The sequence below is a fragment of the Oryzias latipes genome, chromosome 17 (genome assembly GCF_053564925.1).
Source record: "Oryzias latipes strain Hd-rR chromosome 17, Olatipes_Hd-rR_3.1".
Lineage (NCBI taxonomy): Eukaryota > Metazoa > Chordata > Actinopteri > Beloniformes > Adrianichthyidae > Oryzias > Oryzias latipes.
The window spans coordinates 9987680-10007658 of NC_136253.1; the positions used below are offsets into that span (position 1 = coordinate 9987680).

The 19979-nt window shown below is 41.2% G+C and overlaps 1 protein-coding gene across 3 annotated transcripts in view; it reads right to left on the minus strand.

Moving 5' to 3' along the window:
• The window catches only part of LOC101175682 (receptor-type tyrosine-protein phosphatase N2), a 383081-nt gene that overhangs the window by 339294 nt on the left and 23808 nt on the right, over nt 1-19979 (minus strand). For 2 of the 3 annotated variants that reach the window (XM_023965497.2, XM_078934368.1), the window contains one exon: nt 7763-7876. In XM_023965497.2, the coding sequence (XP_023821265.1) occupies nt 7763-7876 (114 nt within the window). Of the gene's footprint in view, nt 1-7762; nt 7877-16230; nt 16348-19979 lie in introns of those variants that run through there. The other variant, XM_023965498.2, reaches the window with a different exon arrangement.

Sequence of the window (19979 nt, forward strand, 5' to 3'; positions counted from 1 at the left end):
GCCCCATTTGGGGGGATGCTTGTGCTGGGGTGGGTTGGAGGGTGGATTCCAGATGGGGAGTTTTCATTTGTATATCTGTTATGTTTCTTCGCCATATTGTTTTTGTTATGAGCAACACATGTTCCAAACTTTGTGTGGAATCTGTGAGTCTATCAATCTTAATTTGACCTGTACTCTTCAAATTTTGTTTCCATTGGTCCAACCAAGAGTAATACAAGACCATGATGGAGGTGCCCCTTAAATGTATTAAGTGGAACTGCAAGGGACTGAGTTCTCTTGTAAACCGCTGCAAGGTTGTACATCATCTCAACATTTTGGAGATCAAATTCTAGCCAGATGACGCCTAATTACAGGCATTTTCAGGAATGGTGTGGAACAGAGAGTTTCTCCTCATGCAGATGACCTTCTACTTTATATTTTAGATCTCTCTGTCTCTATTTCTGCAGTTCTCTCTATACTTAGCTCATTTGGAGCCATTTCAGGTTACAAACTAAATTTGAAGAATTATTCTCTCTAAATAAGCCAGTGCACAAATATCCTCTTCATACCTTTCATTTCAGAATTGCTTTACACAGTTTTACTTATTTGGGAGTTCAGGTAACTGACAGGTTCAAGGACATCCATAAAGCTAATTTTCTTCTGTTGAGTCATATACAGGAGGACTTTGATCACTGGTCAGTACTTCTCCTTTCCTCTAATTAACTCTCTCAAGATGAACACTACCAAAGTTTTTATAATTATTTCAATGCCTACCTATTTTCCTCTCCTATACATTTTTTTTGTAAAATTGACAATAATTTCAAAATTTATCTGGAACAAAAAAATCCCTAGGATCCGCAAAGACTTTTTACAAAGACCCAAAATGTTAGGTGGGATGGCCCTTAAAAACTTAAAATGTTATTATTCTGCGGCTAACCTTAGACTAGTTCAGGTTTGGTTACACTCTAACCCATTATTTTCTTTGATCCAGTTGGGGAAACTGGTGTCACTCTCAGTTTTAGCCAATACTCCAATTAAGAGTGCCTCTTTTTGTTACACAAGAAATATAATTAAATTAAAAAATCAATTTAAATGCTTATTTGGCCTCCTGTCATCTGTCACTGCCAAAATCATTTTCAACCCTCTCTGTTGGTTGGGGAATTCACTAGGTCTACGCTTGGTATAAAATCCTTTAAATATTTTTACATTGACATAACTTTTGCATCATTCAAGCAATTGTCTGAAAAGTTTGGCATACCCAGAAAACGCCTATTCAGATATTTTCAATGCTGCATTTTTGCTGATAGAATATTCCCTCAGTTCCCCAATGCACTCAGAGTCACTGCTACATACATTTCTTAGGCGTACCTTTACTCTCATATCTACTCCGTCTGTCTTGACTCTTTGGAATTAATGAAGAAGCGTTGGGAAACAGAGTCAAGAGAAATCCCTGGGGATATATGGGAGGTAGATTTTCAGAGGGTATATAAATTCTAAATATGTGCAAGGCAGGGTCTGGTCCAGTGCAAAATTCTCCACCGTGCTCATTGGACTTAAGTCAGGCATTCTAAAATGTATAAAGATGTGGACCCAGGTTGTGACAGATGTCACCAGGCACCGGCAAATCACGCCCACATGTTCTGGTCTTGTCCAGCTCTATATTCTTTCTGGAAAGACATTCTTAGATTTTTATCCCAGATCATAAAAATTAATAGAGCCCAATGATTTGACAGATATCTTTGGTGCACCTCCATCATCTGTTCCATCCTCCTCCTTAGTGTCTATTTTGTTACCTTAGGGCCATATTTTTGCTTAGATGAAGTCTTTGAGAAATTCTAAATCTTATAAAACTTGGGGGGAAAAAAATCAGATTTTACACTGAAGAGTTCACTTGTTGTAGCTTTTTACTTTGTCTATGACTTGTGTCATTTAGTGGTTTACTATCACTTTTAACCTAATCTTCACATATGGATCGGGACAGTTTGGAGTGGTCGAGGGCAAACGTTCAGAAAGCAAAAAGAAATAGACTGGCTAGTCAAGGAGAGGCGGCAGTTGAAAAAACAGTGGGGGAAGGCCACAGAGGAGGAGAAGGAGGGAATAAATTTGGTGCACGAAGAGATCAAGGGTAGGCTTGCAACACTGGGAAGGCGGAAAACCTCTTGAACAACTGCAGAGAGAAGGAGCAAACAAGATTGCACTTCTAAAAGACTCTTTCAAAAAAGGAAAGAGTCTCTCTCCATCAAAGGCCGTCCTGGAAGAACATCTGAAAAGATCTTGAGCAGATGACCAATGCCAGGGAAGAGGTTTCACTCCCTCCTGACATGCCACCAGCAGGCACACCGGAAAACATGAACGAGCTAGACACCAGTCCACTCAGGTGGAGGGAGGTGGAGGGAAGTGGACAAAATTGTGCGTAGAACAACGGTCACATCAGCTTCACGCCCGAACAAAGTTCCATACAGGCTCTACAAAAATTCTCCATGTGTCTTGCAATTCCTTTGGAAACGGATGAAGGTTGTGTGTAAAAAGAAGAAGAATCCAACATCCTGGCGGGATACTCATCCCCAAGCGGAAGAAATAGTCCACTACTGCCAGATCAGCCTCCTGAACGTTGAAGGAAAAATCTTCTTAAGGATGTTAACTCATAGGCTGGCAATCTACCTTTGTTGTCCTCATTTGGTGTTCCTGGATCTTGCAAATGCCTTTGGCTCAGTCCCTCATAATTTCCTGTGGACATTTCAAAGTCCCACCAACTCTTACAACCCTGGTCAAGGCCTACTTCCAGGATATCCAGCTCTGCGTGACAACAGCAGAGTACACTGCAGCGTGGCAATACCTGGAAGTGGGAATCATGGCTGGCTGCACCATCTCTTCATTGTCATTCACCCTGGTCGAAGAGGTCATCATACAGATGTCTCGATGGGTGGTTGGCGGACAGAGAATAAGACCTGGGCTGAGGCTTCAACTGGTCAGATCCTACATCAATGACTTCACCACACTGACTACGACCAAGGCTTGCACAGTGCAGCTATTGTGGAAAGCTTCAGAAGAACATAAGAACATTGAGTTGGCTCGCTTGAAGATCAAGCCAAGCAGGTCCAGATGTATCTCCATCTTTAAGGGGAAGCTGTCAGACCAAAATTCTTCCATATTGGCAAGGAACCCATCCCAATGGTCTCTGGGAAACTTGTGAAGAGCATAGGCTGCTGGTATGATGCCTTCCTCAAAGATAAAGAGCAGGTACAGCAGCTCAGTAAGGACATAGCCAGCAGCCTAGAACATTGACAGAATCCTGCTTCCTGGGAGACTGAAGCTCTGCTGCATGCAGTACAGGCTACTCCCACGTGTCCTCTGGCCACTAGCCCTCTATGAAGTGCCACTGTCAAAGGTAGAATAGTTGGACAGGATGATTAATGACTATGCCAGGAAGTGGCTTGGCCTTCCCAGGTGCCTCAGCAGCATTTGGCTCTACAGCAAGTGCGAGGGAAGGCAGTTAAAGACCTCTCCAGGGCTGCTGAGAAAGGAAGTCAACGGTTGGGGATCAAGAGGAAGGACTTGACCTGGGTTTCCAAATGTCTGGTGACTGATGGGGTAAATCTGGGATACTGGGACTCACTGCTGAACCTTCTGGAGGTGTTCTGGAAACACAGAAGACAGGGGGCACCGACTTGAAAACCCAAAAGACGCCACCACTCGTTTGCCTGCGACAGCATCTTATCTTCGCCATAGTATCTACTGAGGGATAAAAACACCTAGTGCTACACAACAGATCTTAATAATTCCTTTTAGCGAACTGCGATTTTGGTTCAAATCTGCATGACTGGATTGATCAAATATTGCTCTTCATTACTTTGGCATCGCTAATGTTAGCTTGAGTCTACAAGCTTCCTCGTCAGCATGCAAACAGAACCCACAGTGACAGGGTAAGGGAAGGGGGCTGTTGACACAGAGCATCAACAGCCCCGCCCACAACCCAGAATTGTGTGAGCTACTCCCACTGTGCATAAAATATGTCTCAAAAAATGACAAAGGCTTTTTGATTTTGGCTAAAAATTTTATAATCGTAATTAAAAGATCACTGGGAACGATTTTACGATAGAAAATAATATGGTTGGAGTTGGATTTTAAAGGAATGATAAACCTGCTCCAAATGCGAATTTAGCGTCTCTGATTGCGTCTTCCAGCAAACTGCACTAGATAACACACATTCTACTTCGTCCAAGGACAACAGTTTCAAACTTCTGGTGTGGTCCCAGATCTTAGAGGTTTTGAGAATCTGAAGCTACATTCACACTGCCCTCGGCAATGCGCTCTAAAGCGGCCACTTCCGATGAAAAATCTACCGGTATGTAGATGAGCATAAATGCACATTTCGGGTTTGCGCGTTGAAAAGTCTTGTGTTTGCTGTGCACATTTCTAAGAGTGTTTTCATGCTCTACTGTACACACAAACTGCATGGCCAATAAACATGCATTGAAAGTTAAATCAAGTCAAACTTTAACCAATCAGGGACTATAAAATGGTAGTGATGTTAGAGATAAACAAGATCTTTAATTCACGGAAGTGCCAACCATTCGAAAATTGATCATAAAAGAGTAATACATAATTGTGGTTTGTGCCCGGCCAGAATGATATGACACTAACTTTTTCATTTATTCGAATAGATCTATGAAAAGCCTAGAGCAACATTTGCACATTTTTGCACTGCTTTGACATTTCATACCAAGCCTCTTCCAAATGTAGGTGGCAGACATGCAGATGTAAAAGAAAACCAAGACGCCCTTCCCTGATTGTCCACTGTGAACACCATAGGCTAAACATGCGTTCAAGAATGTGCATTAAGCACATTCTTGAACGTGCGTCACATGAATGTCACATGAATGTAGTTGAGAAGCTCATGGTAAATGTGGAGACGAGACAATCAGGTCAGGAAACTGTATGAACAGCTGATGCAACACTAAAGGCATAATACCACTTTTGAACTTTAAATTAAGTATAAACAATTTTTTAAATTATGATTTTGAATATATCTTGTATTGTAGTAATGCTAATTACCAATGAGAAGTGTGTATAAAAAACCTAACAAGATAAGATACATTAAAAAAGACTTTCATTATTATGCAAATTCACAGTTAGACCCAAAGCAACATTGAAAAAATCCAATCATTAGACTTTTTCAATTTCTAATGGTTGCTGCAGATATCTGGGCTTGAACGTTTCTTTGCCTTTTTCATTCCACTTCTGAGGAAAGAAAATCCTTTAAACATGGGCTCTCTATGAAAACTGTCAATTTTCTCCAACCTTACCCTGGTTGTAGATTCAGAAAAAAACAAAGCTGTATTTTTTGGCTTTTTATGTGAAAAAAAGATTGCCAACATCCAAATCAGAGAATCGCCATGACCATAACTGCTCAAAAACAAGATTTGTACTTTTGACATCCTGCCACTCAGATGGTTTCAGGGATGAACATCTGAACCATTTTTTCCTCTGCAGTCAAAGTGTTTCACTTCAAAGCAAAGCTGCATGATGAAAGAAGAAGAAACACAGCGGCTCAGTGGGACTTTGTACGAGCCTCTGCCTCCCTCTAGTGGTGAAAAGTAGAAACAGCAGCTGCAAACAACAAGAAGACAACTGTCTTTTTCCCTATAACTTAACACCTTTTACTCTTTGGCATGTTTTCAATCTTGAAAAATCTCTAAAAAGTTGTAGTTGCATAAACTCTTAGTTTTTATTTGTGATAATAATCGTTTATATTTAAGTATTGGGTAATTATGACAGACTCAGACGGCTAAGGACTCTGTTCTTTTAAATAAAAAAATTGTTCTTACTCTTATAAAAGCCTCACTGGAGACTATAGTGGGACAAAAATCTATTAGTGGCACTATACGTCGACGTTGGTTCTGCAAACGCAGTATAGAGTCAGGCCTCATCTTCCACCACAGATAAGGTGTTAGTGATTTCAGTTCTCATCAATGCCAGATCTCTCGCAAACAAAACATTTATCCTGAATGACTTTTTAACTTCTGACAGCTGGATTTTATGTTGCTGACGGAGACGTGACTTCAGGCTAGAGACTTCAAGCCATTTTAAGAACTTCTTCCTGCTAGCTGTGGTTCCTCCTCAAGCTGCAGGTAGAGGTGGAGGAGGAGTTGTTGTTTTCTGATCACACTTCTCATGTCGGCAGCTGACAGTTTCTCCAGCTACGAGGTTCGGCTTGTGGAAATTAAATGCAGATCTGTGGTTCTCTGAGTAGTGATCTACATGTCGCCCACGCTCAATAAGGACTTTAATCAGGAAATGCAAACTTGTTGTCTGAGATCATTTTAAAGTAAGATCAGAATTTAATTGTTGGGATTTTACAAGTTCAACAATAATGAGTTCAAACAGAGGCCATTATTACGAGTGGAGGTCAGAGTTTCCTTTAACAGAAGAAGTTACAGGTCTCTAAGAACCAGAAATCTTGCTTGTTTGTCGGTTACCAAATATGTATTTTTTTTACCATAATTTACAAATAAGTTCTTTAAAAATCAGACAATGTGGTGTTCTGTATTTCTTTTCTCATTTTGGTTCTCATAGTTAAGGTTTACCTGTGATGAGAAATACAGGCCTCTCTCATCTTTTTAAGTGGGAGAATGGCACAGCCTCACCTGCAAAATATAGCTTAAAAAAATAAGATGAATATTATTATTTTTTAAATTAAAAATAATAATCTAACATTTTGAAACATGTTTATTCCATGATGACTTTTTCTGTGTGGGATTTTAACCTTTTTTTTGTTAAAAATACAAAGCGACAGGTGAGGCCCCAGCAACTCGTTCCTCCCCTGCACCCAGACTGTGCCGCATACACTGACTGAGCTGCTGCTCATGCATGCACATCACTGTTTTCTTTTTAGTTACTTCATTTGCTTATTTCTCGTCAACTGTCTGCTTACATTGGTGCTAGTTTGTGACCCTTTTAGTCTCTGACTGATGACGTCAGTGCCTCACCAGCCATGAACCCCACCGCACGTCACTCACTGGTCTCCAGTTAGTCCAATATTCAGTTGCCCCGCCTGTTGCTGGGGACCAGACGGTGTGAGCACACGCTCTCTTCACTGGCTGCCTGTGTCTCTTAGAATTGATTTTAAGATTTCACTTCTGGTTTTTAAATGTTTGAATGGTCTGGCACCCTAGTACCTTTCGGAACGTCGAGTCCTGAGATCTGAAGATGAAATGCTTTCAATGATTCCCCGGACTCGGCTTGTGACCAGAGGAGACAGAGCCTTTTCAGTTGCAGCTTCTAAACTCTGGGATGCTCTCCTCCTTTCTGTGAGGTCTGCCAGATCCCTGCCAGGGTTTTTAAGTCACTTTCAAAAACTCATCTTTTAACTGCAGTGAGCAGATCCAGTGGGCCAGCTTGTTAATTTTATTGTTTTACTGCTTTTATTGATTCGCTTATGGTATTTTATTGTTGAATAATTTTATTCATATTTGACTATGTTTAGCACTTTGGTTACTCCTGCTTATTAAGTACTATACAAAAAATAAAATTGATTGGTTATCCAACTCAATTCAGCAAGTTCTTTCCAGTGATTGTGTTGAAATGAGACTTTTCACCTGTCAAAAAAAGAAAATCTCCACATACACAGCAATAAAATGTCAGAGTTTCTTTTTTTATAAATGAAGAAACTCCTAACAGCACAAATATTATAGCATAAGGCCAGGAAATCATCATAAATGATCATAATTTGTTTTCTTGTACTAAAGGGTGTGTAGGTGTGAGTGTGTGTAGGTGTGTGTACCTCTGTTGGAGAGCTTCTCCAGCAGAATCCTAAAGTGCTGCACTACAGACGGGGAGACGTCGTAGGTGTAAACCTCCTTCGCCGGGACAGAGTGGCACTTCCCAAACATCCCATCTGTCGACACATAAATAGAGACTTCCATCAAAAGGATTCCCACTTACATTTCTATTTTGCAATGCCTCCCGCGCGACGGCACCCAGGGTGACACTTGGGAGGAAATTACATTGCTGCAGGAATAGCAATAAGGCGAGCGCAGTGAATGCATCATTCAAATAGTAATATAATCAAAGCTGCAGGCAGCACGGAACAGGCCTCGCCTCTGCCGCAGCCGTCTGGACTCCCAGCTCCATTCCTCACATCATCTTCATTATAACTGGAGTAACTGCTGGATACTAACATTCAGACATCAACGGCAACAGCATTTTCACTTATGAAGGGAAACACAAAAAACACTAAACTTCAGAACTCAGAACAAATGGAGTTCATAAAAAGCAGTTTTGTCTTCACCGACGACGCAGGAAAGCAAATACCCACAAAAGCAGCACGAAACGTCACCAAAGTCAGAGTTAATGTGAGACAGTAGAGAACAAAGATGCATGTTAGCTGAACAGAGGATGTTCAGGAAAATGTCTTCGACATAAAGTCTCACTCCAATAATCTTTTGATCTATTTACAAAGGTTCCCAGGGGTCTTTTAATTTTACAATTATGCCGTTTCTTTAAAAAAAAGTCGTTTTCTAGGACAGTTTCTGTGGAGCGGCAGGAGTTTGGAGATTCTGCCGATGCTTCCCCATCGTGCTTTGGCAGTTGTAGTTGTGAAGGTAGCCTACTGGGTTCATGCACTTTTTTAGCAATGGTTTTCCATGGTTTTTCCAAAACTTTTCCATAAGCTTTCACAGAATTTTCCACATTTCAGTCAGACTTTTGTAGTCGGTACCACTAAATCAAACCAAGACACATCTTCATACATCCTTGCTCTTTGGCGTCTTCATACATACATTTGTCTGCCTCACCGTTAAACTTGCAGCCGCCGTATAAACGGACACTTATGTTGGCATGGAGGACACTACCGAAACTTATGGAAGCAAATTACATTCAATAAAAAAACTAAAAACACGGGTGATCTTGGTTCTATTTTATTTGCTAATATCTTGCGGAACTCACTTAAGTTAAGTTTGTCCAAACTCTTAAGTTGGGACAAAATACCTTCAGAAAAACAGAATCTGTTCCATTTACTGTTCATACTGTTCCATTTTTTTATTTTTTATTCTTTTTTAAACTCTCATCTTTAATTTGACAAATGTTTTCACAATTATAAAGACTTAATGTTTTTCAATGCTGGTGGCTATTATGACCCAATGCAGAGGACAAGAGAAATAACATAGGGCGCCTCATCACTAGTCATTCACTTGAGCAAGTACATCTTTAAGAAAAGTAATTATCTAGGCTAAAACTTAACAGCATTCACAAATCCCGTAGATCTAGCACAGTAAGTCAGTCCATTTTAAATTAATGATTTTTATCCATAATAAAAGACTTTTTGTTTTATTTTACGTGGGATGTGTTTTGTCCCGACTCTCAAGAATCAGTAAACTTAGAAAGCAAAGAACAGGTTACACAGAGGAACAGGGTAGCACACAGAACGGACCAGCACAAGAGGAAGGAAAAGACAAGGCTTATATAAAAGCATACAAGCATATGACGAGACACAAGTGAAATCGATCAGGGGAGATCGGGACCAGGGAAGTAAAACTCAAACTAAGACAGGCAGGAAGAAACCTTCAAAATAAGACAGGAAGTTAAATGAACACAATCAGAACCCAAACCACAACACGCCTGGTCATAAAAACTATAAGATGAGCTGAAGTTAAAAGTTGAAAAGTCACAAGTATCCGTGTATCATAGACATTATTCGTTTTGTTTATGTGCTCGTTAGGATATCTTCACTCCACACTGCTCCCTGTCTGCTTCATCCCTCCTCCTTACCTACAGTGTATTGATGGACAGTTTTTTTTTCTCGCTCATCTTAGTGTCAGATTTTCACCTTTGATGTAACATTCGTCTTTCCAGCAGATCTGGTATAATTGTTACAGCTTAAATTAATAACTTAGTCAAACCAGTGCTTGTATCCCCCACCTTTTCACCTTTCTTCCTTTTACTCTCTTCCACCCTCCCCTCACATTCTTCCCCTCTCCCTCCCCACACACACTAAATGTAACAAATAAATAAAAAATAATACGACAAAAAGGGGTTTATACAAATCTACACTCTAGTTTCTTGAAGCTATATAACCTCTTTTTGTGATAGTAAAACCTGTCCAACACAAAAAGCCTTCAGCTCTAATCTGTTTGCTCAGCTGTTGGACAGAACAAGTTAAAAGAAAAAAAAAAAAAAAAAAAAAAAAAAAAGGATATCTTCAGCCTGTTCTTCCTACCTTCTTTATCCACTTTACAGGGCAAAATATTGAACGGAGCAAAACATTGAATGGACTTCTATTGGCCAGTATGAACTGTATATTTTTGTCTGTGGTGATGCAGAAAACGAGTCACAGTCGGAGGTTACATTTTGCCATCATTTCCTTTATTCCGGCATTTCATAGCATTTCGCAATAGCAAGCTGAAAGCGCCATTCACTGAACTGACGACAACTCCAACTGCTTTACAGCAACATAAAGTCCTATCAACGATATCGAGAGGTTGGACTTCTGCTGCAATTTACATTTAAATCTCAAGTTAAACTATTTTTTTGTTTGTTTTTTGCATCCAAATATTAAAATTTCATGACTTTTTTCAAAATTTTACAAAAGATTTCGTTTTTTCGCAAACCTACAGACCTAGAAATTGCATTTTCAATTTCCTAAACTTTTCCAGGTTTTTCATGACGGAATGAAGCCTGTGCTCAAGACATGCTTGTCGCTGGAGTCACTTTGTGCCGAAAATCCAAACAGTGGGAAGTGCAAATCTGTACTGTCTTAGAAAAAGAAAATGTATGCAGGCTCTTAAGGGAATGTACCCCAGATACAAATCATTGTTGTTTTTGTGGATTCTGCCAAACTTTTGCAATGATGTATTATTTATTTATGATTTTTTTTTTATGTTTACAGGTTGCATGATGGGGCAGTGGTCAGCATCCTTCCCTCACAGTGAGAATGAGCTGGTTCAAATACCACCTGGGAACTTTCTGTGTTGAGTTCTCCTCGTGCCTGTGTGTTGTTTTTTTTTATTTTTTAATGGAACACAGGTTTCCTTCCACAGTCAAAAAACATGCTACTTAGGTTCATTGATGATTTTAAAAAGTCTGTTGGTGTTAATGAGAGTGTGTTGGTGTGCGGCCCAGCGACAGATGGTGACAGCAACGCTGTGACCGCAAAAGGGACTGAGCAGGTTTGAAAGATGGATGGATTTTGTTTGTTTGTGTAGAAGAAAGATTATACACCTCTGTGCTTGAAAACTGCCTTGACTTCAAAGTAAACCAATAAAACAGTGCAGACATGTTTCCATCTGAATTCCAGGGTGTGTGGGAAAGACAGACTAACATCTACAGGCATGATTCAATAAAGTTCATTGTAGATACCGAGTACTTAAATTATTATTTTTTTTATTTTTCTATCAAACACTGGTTTTTTTTTGTTAAACGTACCAACATGTTTCGGTGGAATACCTTCTGCCTTCGTCAAGGTTCGTCCAAGGAAAAATCAAAACGCAAAGAAAAACAGTTTCACTTAAATAACACAATTTAGAATCCAAAACGACCCTGACGAAGGCAGAAGCTATTCCACCGAAACATGTCGGTACATTTAACAAAACAAACCAGTGTCTGATAAAAAATAATCTAAAGGCATGTTATCGTCTTCAGTCCGGATCTCACGCAGCACCACTTCTGTCCGATTTCCAGAGGGATATTCCTTCATAATTACACTCATGTGCATCAAGTCTGGGACATTTATCCCAGTCATCTACAAGAAGGCTGTTCCTCGGAGCCGCAACTGTTTTGCAGTGATTTATGGTACCGATTAGAGCCCTTGTCAGAAGCACAGGCTGCATTCAATTGGAGGAGATTGATGGAAATCGATGACCAGATGTTAATGTTGCACCCAAAGGTTAAAAAACAGAAATGGAACAAAAACGAGTCATGCAAGTTGGGGGATGAACCGGGGGGGCAAACCCGCAAACACAACTGGGGTCGAAAGTGGAATAAATGAGAACAACTTATTGCATTTCTGCACTTTACAGTTAAGGCCTGACTCCCAAAAGAAGGCAGCCTCAGTCTCACCATAATGGATTAAGCCATCGTAATGGATCTGTTAGCTCAGGGGATTTTCAAGTTCATCTTTCACGCACTTCCCTCCACAGACCAATTAAGTCTAGCATTGCATGACAAGGCATCAGCAACTTTCAATAAATAAGAACCTTTCTTTCATTAAATATTTTTGCTTAAATCTGTTTTTTGTGTTAGCTTCGTTAATGAACGAGAGTTTATTAAGTAACAAAAATGTTAGCAGAAAACATAAGGATTAAATTAATTTAAACCTCTACACAGCAATAAACATACTAATAGAAATTAGCTAAAAACTACTACATGGCTACTATATGGCAGCACATCCAACCGGCCTCACAACCGCAGACCACGTGTAACCACACCAGCCCAAGACCTCCACATCCAGCATGTCCACCTCCAAGATCGTCTGAGACCAGCCCCGGTTTGCATACCCACAGAATTTCTGCCCAAACTGTCAGAAACCGTCTCAGGGAAGCTCATCTGCATGCTCTCTAGAATCCTATTGAACAAACTCGTTAGAAATTCCACTGCTGTCTCTCCTAAGCACTTCCATACCTCCACAGGTAGGTCATCAGGACCAACGGCCTTTCCGCTCTTCATCCTTTTGAGAGCCTTCCTAACCTCATCCTTTCCAATCTCTGCTACTTCCTGCTCCACAACAACCACATCTTCCTCCCTTCTTTCCCTGTCATTTTCCTCGTTCATCAGCTCCTCAAAATACTCCTTCCATCTTTTCTGTACACTCTCCTGGGTTGTTAGCACCTTTCCATCTCTGTCCTTTATCACCCTTACCTGTTGCACGTCCTTCCCATCTCTGTCTCTCTGTCTGGCTAGTCTGTACAAGTCCTTCTCTCCTTCCTTTGTGTCTAACCTGTCATATAGTTCATCATAAGCTTTCTGTTTGGCCTTTGCCACCTCTCTCTTCACTCTACGCTGCGCTTCCTTGTACTCCTGTCTACCTTCCTCAGTCCTTTCTACATCCCACTTCCTTTTAGCCAACCTCTTCCTCTGGACGCAGTCCTGTACTTCCTCATTCCACCACCAAGTCTCTTTACCGTCTTTCCTCTTTCCAGATGACACAACCTAGCATCTTCCTACCTGTTTCCCTTATAATCTCTGCTGTAGTTTCCCAGTCATCTGGAAGCTCATCCTGACCACCCAGGACCTGTCTCAACTTCTGCCTAAATTCCTCACAAGTTTCTTCATTCTGTAGCTTCCACCACTTGGTCTTCTTTTCTGTTTTCCCTCTCTTTTTCTTCCTGACCTCCAGAGTCATCTTACACACCACCATGCAGTGCTGTCTGGCTACACTCTCTCCTACCACCACTTTGCAGTCATTAACCTCTCTCAAATGACCTCGTCTACATAGGATGTAGTCCACCTGAGTACTCCTACCTCCACTTCTGTATGTCACTCTATGTTCCTCTCTCTTCTGGAAGTAAGTGTTGACTACAGCCATTTCCATCCTCTTCGCAAAGTCCACCACCATCTGTCCCTCCAGATTTCTTTCCTTCACACCAAACCTGCCCATCACCTCCTCATCACCTCTGTTGCCCTCACCAACATGCCCATTAAAGTCTGCTCCAATAACAACTCTCTCTCCTCTGGGAAAACTCTCTATGACCTCATCCAACTCACTCCAGAATCTCTCCTTCACTTCTAACTCACAGCCAACCTGTGGCGCATACCCACTGACTACATTCACCATCACCCCTTCAATTTCTAACTTTAGGCTCATCATCCTGTCTGAGACTCTTTTCACCTCTAGAACACTGTTTACAAACTCCCCCTTCAGAATCACTCCTACCCCGTTTCTCTTCCTATCAACACCATGATAGAACAGTTTGTATCCTCCTCCAATACTACGTGCCTTGCTGCCCTTCCACCTTGTCTCCTGCACACACAGTACATCTACCTTCCTTCTCTCCATCATGTCTGCCAGCTCTCTGCCTTTCCCTGTCATTGTGCCAACGTTAAGAGTCCCTATTCTCAAACCTATGTTCCTGCCTTTTCCCTTCTCTCTCTGGCAACGGACCCTTCTGCCTCCCCTCTTTCTTCGACCAACAGTAGTCAAATTTCCACCGACACCCTGTAGGTTAACAGCATCGGTGGCGGTCGTTGTTAACCCGGGCCTCGACCGATCCGGTATGTCTAAAGTGTTGTGGATGATTCGCATGGTTATTGTGGCAATTTTTACGCCGGATGCCCTTCCTGACGCAACCCTCTCTATTTATCCGGGCTTGGGACCGGCACAGAAGTAACTGGCTTGCAACCCCTGTGGCTAGATTGAAACTGTACAGTCTACAGTTTACAAAAATTGCACGTTCTCACGTTCAAGACGTCAACAGGGAAGACTCATTGTAGCGCAGAGAAACTGTCACTTTAACACAATGCATCATTGGATATGTAGTGCAAAAACTGACTACCATCTCTGAGCTTCATGGTTTTGTTCACTTGTTCCACAGTTTGACACCGGATTCTGCAGAAAGCTACACCGCTAAAGACGAGCTTTAGCTGGTATTTTTGGTGGAACTGAAAGACTTTACGAGCTAAATCAGAATAAGGAAGTGAAGACTTTAACCACTTCTGATTGGTCAGACTGATGACGTATGATTAGGGGTCCAAGAATGATTGGCAGAGACAATTGAAGGGGTGGGACTTTTCCAAAAACAGAGCTGAAGCTAAATCGCGGTACTGTCTTGTCAAAGGGTCTTTAATAGAATCAAATAAACACAAAGAAAAAAGTTCTTTATGAACATTCATATTCCTAACTACTCAGTGTTTTATCAGGGCCTGTTTGGATGAACAAAAACCTGATATCCTGGAGACGGTAAATGTTTTTAGATCAGTGAAAATGGGTAATTTCCCACGGCACACCTGACCATATCTCACGGCACACTAGTTGAAAAACACTGAGTTAGATTACTGTAATGGCCTGCTCACTGGCCTCCCCAAACGAGCTGTAGAACAGCTTCAGTACGTCCACAACGCTGCTGCTCGAGTCCTATAGAACCAGGAAGTACCATCACATCAGTACTGTGCTCAGGTCTCTGCACTGGCTTTCCTGTAGCTCAAAGAATAGACTTTAAAGCAGCTCTGCTTATTTACAAGTCTCTCCATGGCCTTGCACCAAAGTACATCTCTGACATGTTAGTGCCATATGTACCATCTCGGACTCTAAGGACCTCAGGGACCGGTGTAGGTACCATAACCATTCGGCCTGCAACAACCATTTGCGGTCTTTCGACTAGTGCTGACGTCACATTATGTGATTGGCTGTCCGTTGGTCCGATGTGTGTCAGATAGTGATTAGTCTAGACAAATAACGATACTACCATAGAAGAAGATATTATGCGGCACGTTGTAAACAAACAGAGCGCCGACACAGAGCGAGATTATCTTCTAAACGTGCTTTTATCATTGTTATGATTCGTTTGGCATGCTGCTACCGAACCGCACACTGTGACAAAGCACCTTCCCTGCCTGCTAACACGAAGCTGCGAGACTCCAGCTGCTCTGCTCAGAGACACGGTTCCCTCGTGTGGAGCAGCCGGTTCATTCTAACAGCCATAGATCTTTTTTAAAAAAGGGGGTTGTGGCAAAATCTCTCTGTAAACATTACAAAGAATAATGTCAGACACAACTTATGAAGGAAAAGAAATTTAGGTTAGGAAAGGAAAGGAAACGTGAAATGAAAATATGTAGAGCCTGAGCAGATCTCCACGCTACGTAGTTTGTCCAAGTGGGGCTACCATTGTCAAGTTATTTTGCCCCACTTGAAGGGGAAAACATCAAATGGAGGAAATGCTGGCAGGACTCCACTCAAGAACTCCATGAACGTGTCTCTTTTCTTTTTTTGTATTTGACTTTAGACAGAGACCTTTTCCAGTGTTAAATGAGTAGTTGAAGAAACCAAGCAAGGTGAAAAACCTGTACAGAAATAATGCTTATGAAAATACATGAAATTGAAATTAAATTACAAATAACTATACTTTAATTTCAAATAACAAAATATCATATTTGAAATGATCAAATTTCACACAATGCACCGTGATCAATTAATCAAACAGACATAGAAAATACATTTCAAACAATTCACGTCTAAAGCGCACCGATAACGCGATAGACAGCTGATCTCTAAAGGTGCCCCCTGAAACAGCTGATCAACCCCCGATCACTTGAGCATCTTACCGGCTGCTTCTTCACTTTTTTAGATGCTTTGGGGTGGATTTTTCCTTCATCTGACGGTTGGCCTGAAAGTCTGCTTCCTTCAGTTCGCCTGTCAGATCAGTGATCACCGCTTTTGCGCGACACGTAAATCACCATGCGCACGCAGGCACGCTGACGCGGGTTTAATTAATCTCACCTGTTGCGGTTGACCTATTTTTGGAATCTTATTTTTATTTTTAAATATTTTTCTTAAATTTATAACTCACTTTCCAAACATTCAATTTCATCTAAGTATAGTTTTATTTTTTCCGCCCTGCTTTATTCATTCTTTCCTAGTTCCAACAGTTTAAAAGCAATATTGATTTTCAGTAAATATATGCATACATACATGTCTCTGTCTCTCTGTCTGGCTAGTCTGTACAAGTCCTTCTCTCCTTCCTTTGTGTCTAACCTGTCATATAGCTCATCATACATATATGCAAACATCTTTGTCTGCTTCAAACTATTTTAACCCCAATTGGGATCTTTCTTTCAACAGTGGGGCAAAAACAGTTGTGTTCCTGTCAGCTTGTCTACTTGTTTTTTAATTCTCGGCTGATCAATGCATGCTTGTTCTCTGTCTGTTTATAGGGCAGAAGCTTCAAAACAGTTTCATATTAAAACGGATGTAGTTACTAAAATTTTAACCAAAGGATTGAAAACCCAGTGTTCAATCCCCGGGCCCTCCCACAACCAGCCAATTAGTCTAACAAGGCAGTTGCACAGCAGAAAAAGCTTATGGTGGGAGCGCTGCTAGAGAGCAGGAAGAGTTTATGATATCACCTCATTAGTAAGCTACGCTGTGAAGAGAGTCACTAAAGCTCGGTGTCGTTCGTAAGGTAAAACCTAAAAAAAAGGCAATATTCAGACGCTCAGACTGCGTGGACTTGTTAGACTGATGCACCCCTGATGCAGTTTTTAAAGGACCAGCAAACCGCGTGCAGATGGTAGTGAGTCAGACGAGTTGGGGTCGTCTTATGCCTGTTGTCATGGTGATGGTCTAACTGGGAGAGTCTGTGAATAATCTAATGAACCCAGACATGGGGACATGATTACCTATGCTTTTGTAGAGCCCTTCAAAATACAGACACCCAATCTCTAAACATGCTTTGTGTCTTCCATACATTGTAAATGTGATAAACACAGACAATGTCCCATGTAGCAATAAGGCTAAAAACATTTGGTGGTAGCTCCTTCCACATGTTTTGGGGCATCAAGTTTATGAACACATTTTTAGACGGATCTTAAGCAGTGAGTTCACCGCACGTCCAAATAGAGACAGTCAACACGAATTTCACTGGCGTATCATGTCTGGTGTTAACGCAGGATTAACTCTGGTTGTGGTTACTGATATTAAACTGATTTTGAGAACTATACGGCACTCAAAATTTCAGTCTGCTTTTTACTTGTTACTGACAATGTTGGGAGTTGGATTAGTCACAGTAACGTTTATTTTAGCTGCATCGGTCTGTTTTTGAGGGAGATCTGGCTCCAGACAAGATGGCACTCAGATATAATTAGCTGCAAGTGTAAATTCCAAAGGTTTTTAGATTTGTAGCGCCTTTTATTAAAACTTTTTAACGTGAATAAACGTAACTGTTACAATCTCCAATACAAAATAAAGTTTAGTGTGCTTAAAGTGGGGCAGAAAACGGCAATAGTTTTATTCCTTTCAAAATTGATACTAACAATAGTGTTCAGATTCGTAAAACTGTTAACTTTTTTACATCGGAGCTTTAGCTCCACTGCAGTGACGTGCGGTGGGGTTGATGGCTGGTGAGGCACTGACTCCTCTGGAGTGAGATTTACAACTGCAAGAACCGAATATTTCCCCATTCATCCAACAGAAAGTAACAGCATATAAGTTACATACAAGAATTTATTTGTCCTACAGAGAATATTTCTTTTATAGACATGGATAGTACACTTTTCTTGTGTATAAATTATTCAACAAATTAAAGTATACAGATGTGTTCAGCACCTATTTAATTTTGACCCTCAGTAACTATTTTTAGCATTTTTTCCAACTTTAAAGTATCGTGCTTTGGACTTCCGGTATGTGCAGAGCCATGAACGGCCGTGTTTAAGCTGAGCTCTGATGGCCCCCTCCAATTTTGCATGAAAGCAAACATCCCAGCGTTGTATTTCATATAAAAAAATATTTGCTTTCACAACAGTAAATCTAAGGACAGCTAAATTCGGTAAGAAAAATGCCTAAAAATCAAAGTCGCCAAGCTGATTCCCAAGAGGCTAATGCTAACAGCCAGCGGGAAGTGCTGGACGCCATTAGCGCCTTGAGAGAAGAATTAATGACCACAATGGCGAACACAGCAAAGACGCACTCAGACCAGCTTGTAGAGCTTCAGGGCTCATTGGAGAAAATTGAATGCAAAATTCAAGACACAACTGGTCGGGTTACAGACCTGGAAACTGGGCCGGCTGCCCACTCCGACTCCATCCACGCGATGCAGGCTGACATAGGAGCAATGAAAAAAGAGCTAGCACTCCTAAGACCACCGTGAGGACCTAGAAACCAGATCATGTCGATGCAACCTGCGCATCATGGGAGTGAAAGAGGGACGGGAAGATGGCAATGCTACAACACAGTTTGTAGCGAAGCTTTTGGCCGAGTCACTGAAACTAACCTCAGTCCCGCTCCTGGATCGCCTTCGCAGCAAGCCGAATGACGGGAACGAACTGCCACGCACCTTTGATTGAATGCGATTACTTCAAAGAAAAGGAGAGCATTCTAAAGAAAGCGGCGGAGCTGAAAACAATCACCACGAAAAACGGCGACAGAATCACGATTGTTCCGGATTACACCCAGACTGTCAGCGAGCAACGAGCAGCTTTTGGGGAGGTAAGATCACTCTTGCGGGGGCTCCACCGGGTCCGCTACGGACTTCTATTCCCAGCCACACTCAGGATCACCACCCCCAAAGGAGAGGAATTCTGCTTCAAATGCCCTTTAGAGGCTAAAACATGTGTAACCACCAAACTAAAGCAGCAGAAATGACATGCAACTGTCCCATTCAAAGATGCTGGTATACACTTCGGATTTTGCATTTTTCTTCTTCTTCCCTGCTCACCATCATGCTGAACTAGCTTGGGTGAACTTTGAAAGAAGGAGGGTCCCGGTCTGGACCAGGTATTGGTGGTAAGCCTTTGTTCTTGTGTTATAGGGGGTTAATTACCAGATTGTTGGAACATTCTCTATTCTACTTTCTTTTTTTTTTCTAATTTAAACACATTAAGATGTCAGTCTTAGTTCATTATGTAGTGGGGTTCTGTTATTTAACTGTTCTTTGGGTCCTTTTCACACAGCTAGTGCTTGTGTTTTGTGTTCAGGGTCTTATTTTTCTCTTTTGTTTGTGTTCAAGAACACTGTTTTATTGGATTCATAATAAAGGAGTGTGCTATAAGAAGACAGGGTTTAACATGACAACATGAGTGCTGATTTAAAATGGGTTAGCTGGAATGTGAGAGGTCTCAACCGTCCAATAAAATGTAACAAGGTGTTTTCACATCTCAGCAAACTAAAGAGTCAAATAGTATACTTACAAGAAACACACCTATTAAATAAGGATCACAATAAACTAAGAAGATCAGGGATACCATTCTAACCTTAATGTCCGAGCAGGGGGGTCGCCATCTTGCTACACAGAGATGTGCACTTTGAAAAGACAAAAACGGCAGTTATATTATCGTTTAGGTAAACCTTATTGGGGGGA